General features: G+C 32.9%; 1 protein-coding gene across 3 annotated transcripts in view; it reads left to right on the top strand.

Annotated features, from left to right (window-relative positions):
- Positions 1-18,692, top strand: part of TSC22D2 (TSC22 domain family member 2) — a 53,250-nt gene that overhangs the window by 10,681 nt on the left and 23,877 nt on the right. Inside the window, exon 2 of one of the 3 annotated variants that reach the window (XR_009261879.1) lies at positions 14,880-15,038. The exons of 1 other annotated variant lie outside the window; for it this stretch is intronic. Coding sequence is in view for 1 of the 2 variants with exons in the window: in XM_058730204.1 (XP_058586187.1) it covers positions 3,056-3,127 (72 nt within the window). In the remaining variant the exon portion in view is untranslated. Of the gene's footprint in view, positions 1-3,055; positions 3,128-14,879; positions 15,039-18,692 lie in introns of all 3 variants that reach the window. One more of the 3 variants, XM_058730204.1, reaches the window with a different exon arrangement.

Genomic DNA, 18,692 nt, shown 5'->3' on the forward strand with positions numbered 1-18,692 from the left:
ACAAAGATAGTGTCTTAGCAAAGCAGGTAGGTATATGTCATGTTTGAGTCACATTGTGATGTACTACTCTCATGTACTTAGATATTAACAGGACAGGCTATTTAGTGTATAAAGTCAGAGAAAAAGATATATTCGTTCATTGGTTTTGAACAATGTCTACAAATGGGGAAACAGCATTTTAAGTTAGGTGGCTGAAATAAATTCAGAATAAACCACACCTCAGTCTCCCTAAGAAGTGCTTTGTTGGCTTTATATTTAGACTAATAGTTAGCATTGACATCAAATATGTTATTAGAAAACTGGTTTCAAATTTTATTTCTTGGGCAGAAGAGAATTTATGACCAAAATTGCATAAAATTCAGTATTTCTTTCCAATAAATTTTTAATAACGTCAGTTGCCTCATGGTGCCTTCAGATTACATAGACTATAACCTTGAAATGATCCCCATTAACAGCATTTTCCTTGGGCTCTTAATTTCCTCAATTTTATGCCATTCCAAAACAGAAGTCTTTGATGATCAAGCCCTTCAGTATTTACAAATGGCTCTTTTGAAGTTCTGATCAGCTAGGTTTAACAGACTTGACTCCTTTAATCTATGCCTGTTAATCAATGTTTTGAGACTAATTGTTGCTATTTGCAAAAAATTCCTCTGTTTATGGAAAACACCCTGCTGAAGTATTCCAGAAACCAAATGTTTATCCTTGCAATCTAGACTATTTTGAATTTTTCTAGAGTACATAGATTGTATAACTCCATATGGCTTCTTCATTTTGAATGTATGTAAAAAGTGATTCACTGCCAGCTTTTGCAACCTGAGTATTTGTTCTGACATGTTCCGAAGACTTTAGGCCCATTTATAGTATTTTATTTCATTGGTTCCTTTTTTGCCCCAAGATCCACAACTAACTGCAGATACATTCTTTTTTCACTTCTACATTTAACTTATGAGAAACATTTCATTATTAGAGTCTATGCTGTAAAAATGCTGCAATCTCATAACTCAAGTCATATGACTTCATTTAAAACCAATTTATTTGGCATATGAATTTGATTCAAGTTAAATATATATGTATGTATGTTTCCAAGGTCAGGGGATCTGAAGTTTTTTTAAAGAATGTCATCCTTATAAATATATTGTAAATACTCTTTAATGAATTTTAAATTCCAGCCTTGCAGAATAGCCTCCACGTTTACTCTTTGTTATCCTCTCATATTTACTGCTTTCCTCTTTGAGTCACTCTGTTTTAAATCCAGGGTCTCCAAACAGATCTATGTGAATAGCAAACTTGTCCCCATATGGTCCTGAGTAAGCCTGGTAAAAGCCAATTGAGTTTTCAGTTGGTTCAGTTCACTTTCGTTTAATTTGGTAGACCGATTTCCAGTTACAGTAAAAAAAAAAAAAAAAAAAAAATGGCCTGACAGATCTATCTTGAGAGGGTACAAGCTATTAAATAAACGGTAGTTAGCAGGCTCTGAATCCTTGATATTAGGTCTAAACAGTTTGATTACCTGAGGCCTGGTCTAGAGAAAAACAGAGAAAGGGTTAAAAGCATAAGAAAGAGTTAAAGTAAGTAGGGCAGGCAAAGAGAAGTACATATGCTGAAAATGCCAATTAATCAAACAGTTGCTTTGGTGACACTCTGGCATCTAGTGTCTGTCTGCCTTTCCTAGTTTTAGATCATCTAAGAGGTATCCTAGTGGTTAAAATTAAAAAAATAGCCTTTAAAAATATTTTTTAAAAAAATTTAATAGATAATACAATGAGTCTTAATCAGAATTTTGAAATCCTGGAATTCTGTTGAGTATTTGTTTGATTGTTGATCATCGGTAATTCATCGCTCTTCCAGTAGAATTTGGAAATAGTTTTCTTATTGTACTAATAATAAAGACCCAGACCTAGAGAGGTTAAAATTTAACTCTATGTTTAGCATAGTAGTTTAAGAGCATAAACTGTAGGACCAGATTGCTACCTACTAGCTCTGTGATGTTAGGTGTTTTCCTTTTGGTGAGGTAGAAATAATAATAATACCTACTTTTGGGGCTGTTGTAGAATTCAGTTAATATACATAAATAAACAGACAAACCCAGAATAGTGTCTGGTATTTAATAAGCACTTATGTTCTTGCTGTTAAGACCCTTGCCACAGCGGGGATCAAGGATTTTAGAAGTAATGTGACAAGTTTTTGTTAGCTCCCTAACATACAGATTGAAGTTGGGAAAACTATGGAAATATGCTTAGGTAAAGGGGGAACTATTAGAGAGCAGGTTTAGTAGTCAAATTTTAGTAGTCTCTTAGGAAATCCAGGGATGTGAGATGAATCATGCAGGCTGGGAGCTTGCCTTGATGAGCCCATCAGGTAAGATTCTGTGGTTATAGCCCTAGGGAATGTGTCTCCAGGGAATGGTAGAAATGGATGGTGATTAAGGTGTATAAGCTCTTACCCCTCAAAGGGGCACTGTACTAATGCCAGAAATTAGAAAGCTGCCATACAATTGCTGCACCGTTTTTTGCCCTAACCCAGAGAAAACACAAATAAATGGGTTCTGAAGGTAGAAGAAATCATGTCAAGTCCAACCCAGAAAAGGACTCGTTGGTCGTCATCAAACCCTATTAAATAGATCCTGTTAAGATTTTTTATATTATGAAGGTGTAGCCTAATTTATTGTATATGAAAACTGTACCTGAGAATAGCTTTGCTGAACTGCTAAGTGTTTAGAGATTTATAAAGGCATCTGATACAGACTAATGTTGATTAGGCTGTGAACTGATTCATGTTTGTGTAGACATACACACACACACATAATTGGGTGCTATTTATCTGTATTACTCCTTTCTTTTATAACTGTGATCCTGAATTGTCAGGGTCTGCTGGATTTCATCCAGTTTTTTAATTTCTTTCAAAATGTTTTTAAGCAAGCTTATGTAGTGTTTTTTTTTTCTTTTAAAGCTTTATACTATATTAGAAATCTAAGATCTTCCATCTTTTTTTTGAAAAATAGTGATTTGACTGTACTTTCTCAACCTCATTTCCATTTGATTCTTGGATCTCGCAGGAATCCTTCAACTGCTTTCTACCAAGCGTTCCATTTGAACACGTTTCAGGAATCAAAGAACCTCTGGGATAGGTATGAATACTTACATATGGAATGCATACATGCAAAAGTGTATGCATGAATTGCTTTGCACTGTACTGGTATCACATCATTAAAACTAAACTTTATATGTCATTTTAGGGGGGGAATCATGTGGTATCTAGCATGGGACAAAGCAGCAAAATAAACCAAAAGGACAATCTATATTTTAAATAGAATATAAGCATACTTTTGTTTTTACTTATTTTTTAAGTATATTTACTTTTTTGAAGGATTTACATATTCTATTGAATTTTGCTATATGAAATATCCACTTACCCTTTATATTTCAATGTAAAAATATATTCTGTAAAATAAACTACTATTATTTTACTTTTTCCTATTTTGTATTTCTCTGTAAACGCCTTAGTGACTCAAAGCAAAATGTTACTTATTAAGAAATTGGAGAAGGGACGAGACCAAGGTACTAAAGTAATAGTCACTGTTTAATTCTTGTTGCAAAACTTTAACATCAAGCTTGTTTGCTCGAATTCCCTAGACCTGCATTACTGTTTTATAAACTCCTAAAACAGCTTTTCTCATAGAAATATTATATAAATTTCATTTTTAACTTTTTAAAATACAGAGTGAAGTCTTAAGAGTTCATTTATGGCAAAAGATAATTTGGTTTATCTTTCTGCTTATTACATAGTTTTAGTATATGCTCTGTTCAGTTATGTGGCTGAATATTAGCACTCCATTCTGTGTTTAATTAATAGAATGAGCACAAATGCTGTTTTAAAAATTCACACAAAGCTTTGCTAGATTCTTTTAACTCTGCCTGGCAACGCATTTGTGTCCTCTGGCATAGTTTGGATAACACTCATGGACTTAACTTCATCTCTTTCATTAGAAAAGAGTATTGCTAAGTGCATGTACATGTCATGTTAAGACATGGTTTACATTGCCTACAAATGGTAACAGTCTTTTAATTCTTAGACTTGATTTGCTGTGTGTCACTCTGAAGAAATTGTCTAACAAAGTATCTTTTTGGTGATCTGTTCCTTAACTGAAAATGTTTTAAAATAGTTACTTGTAGAACAAGAAGTTTTAAAATTTATAGTACAATGTTTATAATTTCAATTTTGAAATTATACAGCCATATCAATATAAAGTAAGACATAAGTGTAAATTGTGGCATAAAACAAGCATGAATGCTCAATCATTCAAATGGCTTATCACATGTAGCCAGGATGAGTAGCTTCGGTTGTACTTTATACTTTTGTACTAGAAAAAGGAAAAATGGCACTCTATTTAGAAATGTATAATAAGAGTTTTAGTTGAATGGTAATTTATTTCAAATAGCTAGATTTTGTAAGCTACCATGATATCAATATGATTAAGAGCTGTTCATCAAAACAATGTAGAAAGGTTTGAGCTTTATTTTTTATAATTTTGACCTAATATCAAAAGTTTTCTTTTGTTCCATTATAAAACAACCACAGAAGTTGCCTGCTCATCATTTGTTGTTATAGCTAAATACTCCTTATCTGTTTTCCTTTTTTAGATACAGAAATATTTAAGGTATCAGAAATGAGGCAAGTTGCTGTATCTGTAGTTTCTCATGGTTTGAAAGTATTTTCTCTTCTCCCTGAAGCCTGTTGTCCAGAGCCAAAGATGTTAATAGATACTTGTCTGTAGTGTGTTGACACCAAATTTATATTATAGATCAGCCATTCTTCACTTTGGTACTAAAGTGACAAGTCCAACTCCATAGAAACGAACTAGTGGCTTCCTTTGAACCTTTCAACTAACTTACTAGATTTTCAGTTGAGAGCAATAGTGGCTAGCTTTATTAGTTCTAACTATACGAGTTCAGTTGATAAATAGCTACAATAGACTTTTTAATAAGTATATTAGCAAATAAAGTATTGTGGGACTGTTTGTTTTTTTTCATTGCAGACAAGGGGTTGAAGATTTGTGTGTGTTAAGCTTTAAAACATATTAAATACACTTATCCTAACCATGGTCGTGTTAATCTCACCAAATTGCCATATTCATTTTTTTACCATTATAAATTAAGGATATTTTTCTTTTTAATTACACTAATTTGGCAAATAAGTATTTTGCAGGGGATGATTTTATTGAATAGAACCATTCAGGAGTTGAAGGGACTATAAATCCTTTACAGTATCTAAGTTTGAGGTATAAATTTGCTTATCAGTATTGATAAGTACATTTCAGGCTCTTATTTATGAAATCTTGGAACTCCTATTCTGTAGAGGCAGCTTTTAAACCCTGTGCCAATTTTCCTTAAACCTGCCCTGAATAGCTGAAGATCCTTGGTTTGCCTTATTTGAAAGACTGGAATCTTCCCTCCTCCCCCCCCCCCCCACCCCGTATTCTTTTAGCAGAGTATCTTTTAATCAAAACATAAGTAATTAATATACATTTCCTCACATTGACTCAGAGTTCCCTAATGGCCCCTTTGTTTCTTTCTCTCTTTAAATTAGAATTAGCAAATTGAGAAGATTTTCACCCATCTGCCTCTACCTGTATTTAGAGATTGTCTTTCTACTGATAGCCAGCACTTTATTTAGTTATTATACTAAAGTTTAAGCACCTACCTGTAGGTGCCATCATTGTTTTCTATCTTCCTGTCATTTACAGAGCACTCAGGGAATCAATCAGCTGAAACCATTGCCAAATTTAAGGACAATTGATACTGATACTTTAAAAATAATACATCCCTTTCTTAGGAAGCCCAGAGTGTTTGCATTGACTATTTATTAAGCTTCCATAATTAGCTTTCTGGAGATTATTTTACTATAGTTATAATTAGTGATATCCTAGCTTATTGGCATTTTAGAATAGTAACTTTAAAATTTGACTTTCTATTTCTCTGTAAAGAACAGCTTTCCAGACTTAATTATTGGCATTGCTTTGTTACCAGTGCAATGGTAGGTAACAAATTAGTTTAGAAACTTATTTTAACGATCACTGGGGAACAGGCTGTTGTTGAGTCCTTTGCAAAAAAGCTGAGGGTAAGGATTTATAGCAAACAAATTTACCCTCTTGTATATATCGGGTCAGTAAGGTAAAAGAGTAGGGAGGAAGAAACTTTTGCTCAGGTAGACTAAAGGAAGAAATTAGGTAGCTTGTAAGGATTTAGACTTCATTGATAAACGCTTGCAGTATTTCTGCCTTAATGAAGAAAATGCATAAATGTGGTTAACAAATGAGAGTAACAGTTGCCAGGTGCACTATCCCCTTGAGTTGGCTTGTCCTTCCTTATGATAGCACCAGTATTTAAAGAGAAATAAATAAGGAAAATAGCGCACATGAGTTAAGTTAAAGAGTGTCTAAATTTTTGGTCTTTATACTAGATACCTGATTTCATTTAAATTGCTTTGTTTTGTTCCTGTGAGATTTCATTTTTGAAGTTAGGAGTAAATCAGAAATAAGCTTCTTGTATAAGATAATTTGTTTTGTTTTACTCATCCTCCAAGAAGCTTGGGTACATCATTAACACCCCCTAGTACTTACCAACCCAGATGGTAAACCTCAGGTTTTAGAACTTGGCTAATCTAGTTTTTGTGAATGCTTTAGTGATAGGACTTTAAAAAAATCTTCTTATTGAAGTATAATTTTTATCAGAAAAGTACACCATTCATAAATGTACAGTTCAACTGAACATACTTTTGTAACCAGCACCCAGATTAAGACACAAAATTGTAGTTCCTTATTTTGTGTCTGTATTCTTTCACTCAATGTTTGAGATTTATCTATGTGGTTCTGCACAGTTGTAGATCTGAACTACAGTTGACCCTTAAATAATGCAGCGATTAAGGGCACTGGCCCTTTTCTCTCCCTCCCCTGGATGCAGTTGAAAATCCAAGTGTAACTTACTGATAATATAAACAATCGATTAATACATATTTTGTACGTTATATGTATTAAATAAGGTATCCTTGCAAATTAAGCTACAGAAAAGAAAATGTTATTAAGAAAATCATAAGGAAGAGAAAATACATTTATAGTACTATAAAAAATTAAGGTACGTTGAATTACTATGCTATACGCATGAAACTAATATAGCATGTCAACTATAAATAAAATCCACATATAAGTAGGATGTGTGCAGTTCAAACCCATGTTGTTAAAGGGTCAGCAGTACATAATTTTCAAGAATCACCATAATGAGTTGTTGGAAATTGTTACTAGTTAAATATTCTTTCCTTATTAGGAGATGTTCTGTACTTACTAGAAGTACCTTGAGGATATGAACCTGAATTGTTTTGTAAGCACCCCAGATATATTTTCTAATAATTTCTATATAGTACTTATGTAATTTATTATGTGATTACATTTTGACATATTCCAGTTAAGGATATCCAGTAGAGGATAATCAAAGACACAAAATTAGAGGACAAAGTTTTAGTAACCTGTCACCTTTTAGGACTGGATCTCAGATTTAGAGAAAAACCTAAAGACATGTTTATAAAATGTTTAGACAATAAAGTAGGAAGTTATAGGTATTATCAGATGATAGCATTTATAAGTTTAACAGTCTGAAGCATGTGTAGAAAATGAGAAATTGAAAGAACTTGTGTGTAAATTCAGGAAAGTTGAAACTTAGGTTAAATAGGTAGAGTAAAAAATCCCTAGATGTATTTAGTTGCCTGCATTTTATGGTATTGATCAGCAAGTGACAGTCCTGTCACAAAAGCCAATGTAATTTTAGACAATCTTTTTAGATCTCAAAGAAACAGGAAAAGATGGTGACAGACTTAGTATACTCCATTTCTATAGGATAGTTACTTTAAATACAAAGGTAGCTAAAAACTACTTTCTTTATACTCTACCCAGTTAGGTGGGTGTTTGAACAGAGAGGCTTTAGCTTACTTTCTTAAAGTAGACACATGCTCTGTAAAAAAAAGTCTTTCCATCACTACAAATTAATATTAATACAGTTAACAGCTGTCTTCCTGCTTATGTCAGGAATGTTGACTTTGAGGTTTAAAGCCAATTACTTCTAAAATCCCTGTTCTGTGGAGTTTTATTCCCCGCACTTAGTTCTAAATGGAAAAGAAGAGATAAGAAAGGCGTTGGAATTGTGCTACTTCTGTTTTATCATTGTTGGCCATGATTATCAGAAAACCTCATAGAACTGTGTATTTGCTTAAGGAATGGAAGACTAGCAAACTCTTAGAAAAGAATCCTGTACCAGAGGCATTTAAGTGTTGGTCACAATAGGGAAACCAGTGAGCTGGGTCTTAACATGGAAAAAGATAAGTGAGAAAATCATCACATGATTGAAAGTGATAACTGTCATTTAAAATTCAAGCATTTGAATGTCTCAAGTACAGCTGGAGGTACTGGGCAAGGCTTCTTTAGGAAGAGGCTTTTTGAGTTGAAACCTGAAAGGTGGATAGAATTTGCTCATACAGGGTTGAAGAACTGAGGGAAAGGGAGAATTCCAGTTAGAGTAATATAGTGAGCAACTGTGTAAGTATAGAGCATATGTGGTAAGGATGGTTAAATTTGTTGCACAAAACATTTGAAGACACCAGAGAAGAGATGTTGGGTTAGACAGAGACCACAGAGAATAGAAAGGTAATGAAGGCCTGAATTAGGCAATGGAGATGAGAAAAGAATAGTTATCAGAAGGTAGGAATTACACGATGTTATAACTTACTGGATATTTGACTCCAGAGTCTAGAACCTAATTGACTGAGAGAATGGTGGTACCAATAGGAAGAATTAGTAAAAGAATTGGTTTGGGAAGGAGAAAATAGTAATGAGATTCTGGTTTTAGCTACTTTGGGATGTGTGGAGCTGCTGGAAAGTCAAGGTGGAAATACTCAGGGTACAACTGGAGCTGCAGACTTGCAGCTTGGTAGAGAAGCCAAGGCTAGATGAGATTTAAGAACCATTTGTTTGTTTTATGTATGTATATATGCATATAGAGTTCAAGCTTTAGGGAAAGCTGAGTTTGCCAAGGAGTGAACAGAGTAGGGTAAAAGGGTCAAGCCATAACCTTGGGAAACATTATCTACTTTTAGAGAACAGGAAAAGCTCTGAAGAGGGTAAGTGATCTTGGAAAGTAGAAGATAGATTCTGGGAATATCATTTACTAACTAAAAAAGAAGGGAACATGTTTGAATTTTGAAAAAATTTCAAATTTACAGAAAAATTACAAGAATAATAAAAAGCTCCAATAATCTTACCAAGATTAAGCATTCATTAACATTTTGTCATACTTGCTTTTATGACCTTTACATATTATTTAGGAACCATTTAAGAATAAGTTGCAGACATCCTGTGCATTTGACCCAAAAATACTTTTAGCATAAGAAGATTCTATTATCTAACAACAGTATAATTAGCAAATTCAAGTTTAATATACTATTATCTAATACACAGTTTATATTCAGATTTTGCAGTTGTCCCAGTAATGTCTTTCGTTACCATTTTTTACCTGATCCAAGAGCCAATACAAGATCATAGATCACATTTAATTATCAAACACCTGTCTTTTTTCCTCCTTCTTATGTAATTAAATACTTCTCTTGTATTAGTCTTCTCTAGGATTGTTAAAAGTTTAAATATTCACCACAAAAAAGGAGTGCTAGTATTCTGGATAAAATGATAAGGTAAAACACATCTGCCTAGTTAGTCTGTATTGTCAGGGTTGGGGAGAGGAGATAGGCAAGATGCCTAAAATCCAGCTGAAACAACTCTTGGGGCTGGAAAAAAAAACTTGCGGGGTGGGTAATGGCAACAGAAGAACCTGTGGATATTAATGTGGGTGTGTCCCTTAGAACAGAAATGCAAGTGTATTCATGTACCAATTTTTTCTGTTAGGTGATTTTTATACATACATATTAAGTTGGGATTCTAATCTGCAATTGGAAAAAGTAGTGTAATTTGAAGACCTTTTTACTCACCTGTTGGGGTTACAAATTATGTAATTGCTATCCTTTATATTCTGTTGTATCCTCCTAATTTTATTCTGATAGTTGTGTAAGGTGAATTATCTGCTACCAGATTTGTAACCATAGATCTGCGTCTCATTGTTTGATGTGATGTTTGGTGGATTCTAAGCATTTCTTTTCCTCTCTTAGCTTTTCTATGGCCGGCTGAAATGGGACACCTGACTTGCTGACATTATTTTCATCACATGACCAGACTTCAGAATTGATGATGATAAATTATTAACAGCTTATCCATTATTATATGCTTCTGCTCATGTGTTTACCACCTTCTTCCTTAGTTAGTAAATTTTCTTAAGTCACCAAAGCCTACTCTGAGAGGTCATGGTAATTACTTTCAGGGTAAAATTTGAGAAACAGTTGAAATAAGTGGAAATAGTTGGTAAGGTCTTATTATTGTTAATTTATTTCTTTTCACCAGAATAGTTTTAAGTAAACCAAACCTTTGAATAGAACAGAAACTTCTATGTGTGTATTAGTGTGTAAACTAATTTGTTAAACCCAATTTATTTTTTCTATGGAATCTAGAATTCTAACAAAGCTTTTTAAGAAAAACTTTTACTGAATTTGTTCGGATGAGGATATTTAAATATAGCCTGAAGTTGTTGAGCCAGAACAAATATATATAGCATCTGTTTTGTTTTCTTTCTAGTCTTAAACAATTTAAAATTTTAAGCTCACACTTCACTCAGTGTATTTAAACTTCCAGATAGTTTGGCAGCCTTTTAGGAAGAAACAAATACCAAGTGGAGTTACTTTATATTTTTGTTTCCTTAATTTGGGTTGGTACGTAGTTAGATGAAATGACTGACTATATTCTAGTTGGCATTTTCTTTATTTATTTATGTGTGCACACGCATACTCGTACTAATATTCTAAATTACTCAAATCAAACTGAGGGTTGATGGGGGGTGGGAGGGAGGGCAGGGTGGGTGATGGGTATTGAGGAGGGCACCTTTTGGGATGAGCGCTGGGTTTTGTATGGAAACCAATTTGACAATAAATTTCATATATTGAAAAAAATAAATAAATTACTCAAATCAGGAAATATATTAGATTTTTGTGATGGATATAAAGCACTTAAATGTGTTAGTGTACCAAAAATTATCTTCTGTGTTTAGGTTTCAGTTGAATACTTTTAAAACATTTTTCATATTTGACAGAAATAAATTTAAATAGGTGGTAATAATTTAGAATATGTTTTGATATATATCCTTAATAAATAGCATTTTTATGCAGTTTTGTTTCCTGGTTGTTTTCAAGGTTTAAAGATCCTTGATTATAAATACCAAAAGATTTGGAAGGTGCTGGTTGTTATTTTTTTTTCAGTTTTTAATTTGATATTTGACCCAGAAACAGTGGTATATATAACCAGTGTCTTGGAAGCCAAAAGTGTGTCTTACTGTATATCTCCCTGTGGGTAATGTCAGGGTAAAGAAAGTATTCTTGCCCTGGGGTCTACCCACTATTTGAAGGTAACAAGGAGTTCCGGAAGAGTTGTATTGTCTGATTAATCCCACTCCTTCTGTTCAGAGTGACTATTAACCATTGAGCTTCAGAAAATTTATTTGCAGCACCTGTTTCTGTTTTAGGTATTACTAACTTAGTTCAGAAAATGTTGCTAAATGTATGTTTGGGATGGTTATATTATGTTTCAAGAAGGAGATATTAACTCTTAAAAGCGTAATATGTGATGCTCTCTTAAATTTTAAGAGCAGTTATATTTCCTTATGTTAGCTGTTATTAATAAAAGCTCAGAGTCAGATATCCTGCCTTCTGTTAACAAAGCCTGCCATTCCTTATCACATATGTATTTAAATAACATATAATTGGCTTCTACCTACTCTGCTTTCCATTTTTATTTTCTCTTCCAACTCCCAATTAATTTATTTTAATCCTCTATAAGCTGTTTCTACTCCTTTTGAAAGAATGAGGAGTGTAAATCACTTATGAATGAACATGATCTATTAAAAACATCAATAACCTATTGTGTTAGACGTATTTTTCAGAGCCGTATGAATGAAATTTTTAAGCCATATATTTTGTGTTTCTTTCACCAAAAGGTGGATTGGATATAGTGCACAGCATGCTAAATACCTTCTTTAATATTTTTAACATAGCTAATCATCTTAAATTTTACCTTGGCTCATCCACAGATATAGGTTTCCTTTACTGTGTATGTCTTTTTATATGTAAGTTTCTTAGAACACACTGTCTTTCCAGTGTTCTTATTCTGTTAGGTACGTTTGGACTAAAACTTTTCCGTAAGTGTATCTTTGATATTCTTAGCTTCCTTTCCCCAATACGTCATCTGTGGAAAGACTATACTTAATTTATTGGGAGCATACAGAGTTGTCCCATTCCCCCCCTTTTTTCCATTTAAAAAACAAGCATTTCTGATCTTTAGAAAAGCAAGCATTGATTTATCATGTCTAGGATTTCTCCAAACAATGTAGTGAAGTTTTTAAGGATGTGGTTTACACGTGAAAGTGAAATTTTATATCAGACCAAACCTAAGCACATTTATTCAAATAGCAAGTTCCTTTAGGAACTCTTGCAGATTTGTTTGATTTTGCGTATCGGTTTTCAGATGACTTGGAAATTGTAGATCATCCACTTTCTTGCCCCTGTGCTCTCTACATTGTTCTATCAATATAAATTTGCCATAAAATTAGCTAAATCATGGTAAACCTAAGCCTAGTTCTTCCTGGACTATACCATAAGAACTTTCAATAGCACATACTTGGTTAAATGGGATTTTTCCTTCTCACAAATTGAAAAAGAAGGAAATGATAAATATAGCAAATGTTCAGAATTTGTTTTTGATAGCAATCTTGCCAGAGATTCAAGATTATGATTGATCTATTAGAACAACTTTCTAAATAAATATTCATTTTGGGGAGAATTCTAATTTTAAAAAAAATATCTAATTAGTCTTAACTATGTTCATCTACAAGCGATTTAGTTACCCAATTTTATTTCACATTTTTAATAAGGATTTCCTACATTTTGGAATTTAGTCATTGAAACCCTTCAAATGTGACCCCTGTACTTGGTAGCAGCTAATTTTGAAAATACATGCTGGGGGAAAAATCTGATAAGGAAAATTTTGTATTTTTGAATGTAATATAGCTCTTAAGTCCTAAATTTACCATACATTCGTGTAATGCACACACTCCTTAAATTTTTTTTTCTATAAGCGTCATAATAAAATAACTAAGTTTGCTTTATATGACTGGTGTGATTCTTTACTCCAGAATCTTTCCAGGCATTTATCGTTAACAGTGCTTATTGTTGGCAGGCCCTTTAACAGAGGGCCAGGTAGTGTGGCTTTTAAATGGCCAGTCCATCAGAGCCTTTACAGACAAGCAAATTACCAGCATTACAGGTACATATATTTCAGGAAGCATTTACTCTGCTACATATGTCTGGGTATTGTGTCTTCTCATGGGACTTGTCCCATAAAAGAGTACATCATCAAAAAGGACTTTTTAAAATCATGGTAGTATTGTGGTTGATAGGAGACAAGAGTTGCTTAAAATGTTTTGATAATATGTTAATGAAATGACCATGACTTTAAACTACTACTTACCTCATCGTTATGGGTTTTTGCCTTCACCAGGTGATTACATTATAAGGCTGTACTTTGACAAAAGATAGTAAAGTTGTATGATTTTATTGAAGTCAAATGTGTTGTGAGATTACATTTGGAAAGATATTTATAAATTGGAAAAATTCTAATAGTTCTTCAGATTGTGTAGGAGACTTTTAAAGACTGTGATAGAAAAAAATCCACTAAAAGTTAAAATCTGTAACAGCATAACTCCAACCCTCTACATTTGGGTCAAATATTTCTGGAGATTGCTGCAGAGTTTCCTTTACAATGCTGTCTTTGAGTTTTCTGTGGCTTTGCATATATTGATCTTCCTCAGTAATGGCTTCCTTTCCCCCCTTTCCCTTGCCCTGTTATGTCTTTTTATTTAGAGGGATAATTGAAATTGGCAAAAATGTGCCCATGAATGTGTGGGCTGCCTTTTCTGTGGATTACTGGCAACTAAAAACAGAAATGAGTATTCACACTAGATAGAAAATGTTACAGATATTACCCTTCAACAATTAAAATAGATGCCCAATTGAAAGCTTTCTTGTAAAATTTAATAAATTCAAGATTATTCTTAAGTAATTTTTTATCATTTATTAAATATTCCTACCCCTAATTTCATTCTGTGCCCACACACAGATGAGCTGTAGGACCACTTCTGAACAGGATACATTGTTATGTCTGTTATATAAAATGCATAATAAAATTTTATTCTATCATGTTGTCTGATTTTTAAGTTGGAGATGGTAGAGACAGATTAGGATTTAGGTATAAAAATTGAATACTGTCTTGAGCATTTAAATGATCGGTATGGATTATTACTGATCCAGCCACGTGTGCTGTATGTAAGTCTAGGAAATCATGTGGATGTGAACCAGATAATAGATTCAAGTGCCATTCTACAGGACTACAAAACTGTCTGTAGCAAGTTAATGGTGTTACATCATAATTTCTGGATCATGATCTTAAACCTTTAATTGGTTTCCATTTCTCCTTGACTCTTTACTAACAAGTATTCCTGATGGCCTGAAAGTCCATGTTGAAATTTAAAGTTTGAAGTATCCAGATTAAATATGAAATTATTTTACATTAAAAAAATTTTAAGTACAAAATATCAGTTGTGTAATCATGGTAAAACATAAAACTTTGCTATAAAAGATTTTTAAAGGCTATTTGATTAAAACACTTATTTACTTAAACTCTTTGCTAGAATTTTTTTTAGAATTCAGCATCGGAGGAGGAATGTGACATAATAATGATCGAAAGCCGAAAGTTTAAAAGTTGTGATGCCCTCACATGGTTGGAGGGTTATTCTAGCTTCTAAGGACTGAATGTTGTCCACAAGAGTGTCTCATCAGGTCATAAATTGGTAAGACTTAATGGATTAGATTTTATGTATTATACCTGATGTTATTGTATTGAGATGAATATTTATGAACAAAATGAGCACATTGTATAACTAAGAGTATAGTACTAAATATAAGTTCAAACTTGGAATTTTAAATACTTGGGGGTATGTAATCCTTTCAAAATTTCATGAGGCTGAAGGCCGTATCTTTGCAGTGGTGTTTAATAAATAGTCAGTTTAAAAAATAAAGTGACATCCTGTGCTATAGTAACATTATTTAAATATTGCTATTACATCTGCTGTAGATGTTCACAGTGTAGTTAAGAGCCCCCAAATACTTTCTAGTTATTATCCCAGGAGAGATTTGAGAGCTAATATATTAATCTTTTATTAGAAAAAAAAAAAAAAAAAACCACCTTACATCCATTTTTTCATACAATATAGTTTAAATTACTTTTATTGCTTCTGGGATTTTATTTTTTGTTAATAAAAGGCATTTTTCTGCTAGATGTCTGTAAAAATAAAGCCAGAAAATTTTTCTCAGTTTCTGTCTTAAGAACCAATATTAAATGAAAATGATAAACTTATAAGTCAGTATACTTTTTTGTATGCCCTGAAAATAAAACATTTCCTTTCAGCATTGTATTCTGCTTGGGAAACAAAAATCTTTAAACTTGTTTTATAGGTCTTCTTATTTCACTTTGTTTTACACAGCTGTATTTTGTAGGAGACTCTTAAGGAAAATACAGTTTAGACTAGGATAAGATCTTAATCTTCAGTCTTCAAAAGATCATCATCATATTTTGCTATTTTGGGTTAAGTTTTATGTCCAAGGTCATAAAGTTGTAGAAAAAGTATGTTCATTAACGTATGGTGTACATATCCTGTAAGTGTATCAAAGATTTTTTGAAATTATATAAATAGGCTTCCATATCTATGTCTAACTTTATTCTCAACCAGAGATATGTTAGTCTCTCCCTTACATACATTCTATCTTTTGAATAATATTCTAAATTGTTTCTGATTGTATTACATGACTTTGATCATATTATATAAACTTAAGTTTCTTAAAGCAGTAATTACAATCAGTAGTAGTCTGGAAGGAAATATCACAAACTAATAATTGTCCCATATTCTATAAGATTTTTAGTTTTTATTTTTTTCCTTTACTACAATAATTCTATATACCTTGGGTAATTAGGAAAACAATTTCTAATTTCTTTAGTGTAGGATATCCATCTTTGGTAGTCAATGGGTGGGTGGGCCTCAAGGGATCATGAACCCTGTGAAATTTTGGATGAAACTTTATGTTCAGTTTTTGGTGAAAGGTTCAGAGCATTTGTCAGATTTTCAAAGACAGTTGAATAACATTTGTTAGTGAATGTATTTAAGAGACACAGCCTTGTAATATACCTAACTACATGGTGTAGGAAAGAAATTTTTAATGAGTACACTGATTCTGTAACTCTTACTGAATTTTATCCAAGGCTGATTTATCATAAGTGATCATTAGACTGATGGAACAAATCAGAGCCTACCCACTTTTAGTTTAGGAATTTCATACTGTCAGTCTCTGTGCTCAAATGTTGATTGGATTTCTCCACAGGATAATTTAGTTTTGCTACTGAGTGGTTACTATGTATCAGGCACTACCACTACCTATTTTTGGCATGTTACTTAATTTTCACAACTATTGTATTATGTAGGTAGTATCCTCAGTTTACAGAGAAGGAAATTGAAAGCTTAGATTGGGTAACTTGTTCATGTCACATAGCCATTAAGTAGTGGGGCTGGGATTCAAATCTAGCTTTCTAACTGGAACTATGACTCTCAATTGTATGTCGGTATGCAGAGAGTAACCCTGGGGAACTTAAAGGATAAGGGAGAATTTTATATTGAGTGAAGACGTGAATATATAAATTTGATTTCCTTTGAACCTAACTAGCAATGGGTCATCCTTTATTATAAAACCATCGTTTAAAGCACTTGTCCAAAAAACTAATTTGATAAGTTGCTATTTAAATATGTATTGCATTCGAAAATAACTTCTATTTGAATTTAATGCTTGTGATTTTAAGCAACTATATATGTGTTAGAAGTATTTAGTATTTAGTATTGTACCAAGTGTAACCATTAAGGAACTCGCCCTTTGATATTTAGGATTTATAAATAGCAAACAATGGGAAGCAGTTTAAAAATCTACTTTGAACTGCAAATGTTTCTTTGGGTAGGGAATGAATCTCATGTAAAACCTTCTACTAAGTGCTATATCAGTTTCCCATTTGCCCTTAGTTGTGAAGAATTCTATTAAGATACCTCGTCAGTGTTTATTTTTAAAACATGTATGCAGCAAAATTTATTTTTTAGACACATGGTTTTTATTTTGAGTCCCTACTTTGTGTAAATCCTTTTCTATTTAATTTTATTTTCAGATGAGCTTCAAACGTTACAACCTTTTCCTAAGTGTTTATAATAAAGTTCTAAGTAGGACTTTAAGTTAAATCCACAATAATAGTACTGCTTAAAACAAAAACCAGTAAAACTGTAAGAATTTGTTTACTCTTCAGTTAAGTTGAACTAGTCTGCATATCAAGTATAAACTTAATTTCTTCAAGACCATGGTTTAAGGTGTACGACAATTTGATAGGTCATCAGAACATGAGAATATTTAGAAGTCTTTTTTTCAGTAATATATTTGAACCCCAGCTTCTTTAGTAGTAACATATTCACCTTTTCAAAATTAAAACACAGAATGTTTGGGAAACAGAATAAGAGCCATCACACCTAATCCAAGTGTTGAACACAATTACTGTCTCGGTGTTTGCATATTCCCTTCCAGACTTTGAGTACATATGCAAGCATATCAACAATTGCGATCACAGTTATGTAGCGTTTAAATAGTTTTTAGTGTTCCACAAATTTCTCCAATTTGTACAAAGCTGATACTGGCATGTCATAGGTTTTAAATTTGTGACTGATAATTTTGATATCTCTGATACCGTCTCTTCTAGTTTTTCCTTCTACCTCACTGGTTTCTTCTCAGTCCCCTTGGCAGGCTTTGCCTTTCTGTTTGTCCTTTTAAGTATTAATTAGTGTCCTCAGGGTGCTGTCAATACCCTCTTCTCACATTCTTCACCATGCTAAGAACATGTAGATGGTTCTGAGTGTCATCTGTATATTATAGGAATCCATCTATATGCTCTAGGCACTAAACTTGTGGCATTTCTAAACTTGTACCTAGGCATTTCTCCTTAACATTCAAATTTCTGTGTTCTCCCATAGCCAGTTAATTGCAAAGTACTGCGACGTCTACCTCCTGAGTATTTCTTCAGCCTATCCGTCTCTCTCATCCCCATTTGGGACACAGTCCTTTCTTACGTGGAAATGCAGAAATCTTCTAACTGGTCTTCATTATTTGAGTTTTCTAGCATGGCTAACTGTACCTACTGTTGTGTCTTTTTACTTGTCTGTGTGTCCTTTTCTCCACCCAACTGTGGCACTTCCTTTACTAAACATTCTTTCCTGACCCTAGATCTTGATTATGTTTCCCCAAACACCCTCTAAAATCTTACCCTGTCATAGCATTTATCATACCTCTAACTTGTCTATCTCTCACACTTATATTCATAAATTCTGGGGGTAATGTTTATTCTGTAATGTGTCTCCATAATCAGC

The sequence above is a fragment of the Neofelis nebulosa genome, chromosome 5 (assembly GCF_028018385.1).
Source record: "Neofelis nebulosa isolate mNeoNeb1 chromosome 5, mNeoNeb1.pri, whole genome shotgun sequence".
NCBI classification, from domain to species: Eukaryota; Metazoa; Chordata; class Mammalia; order Carnivora; family Felidae; genus Neofelis; species Neofelis nebulosa.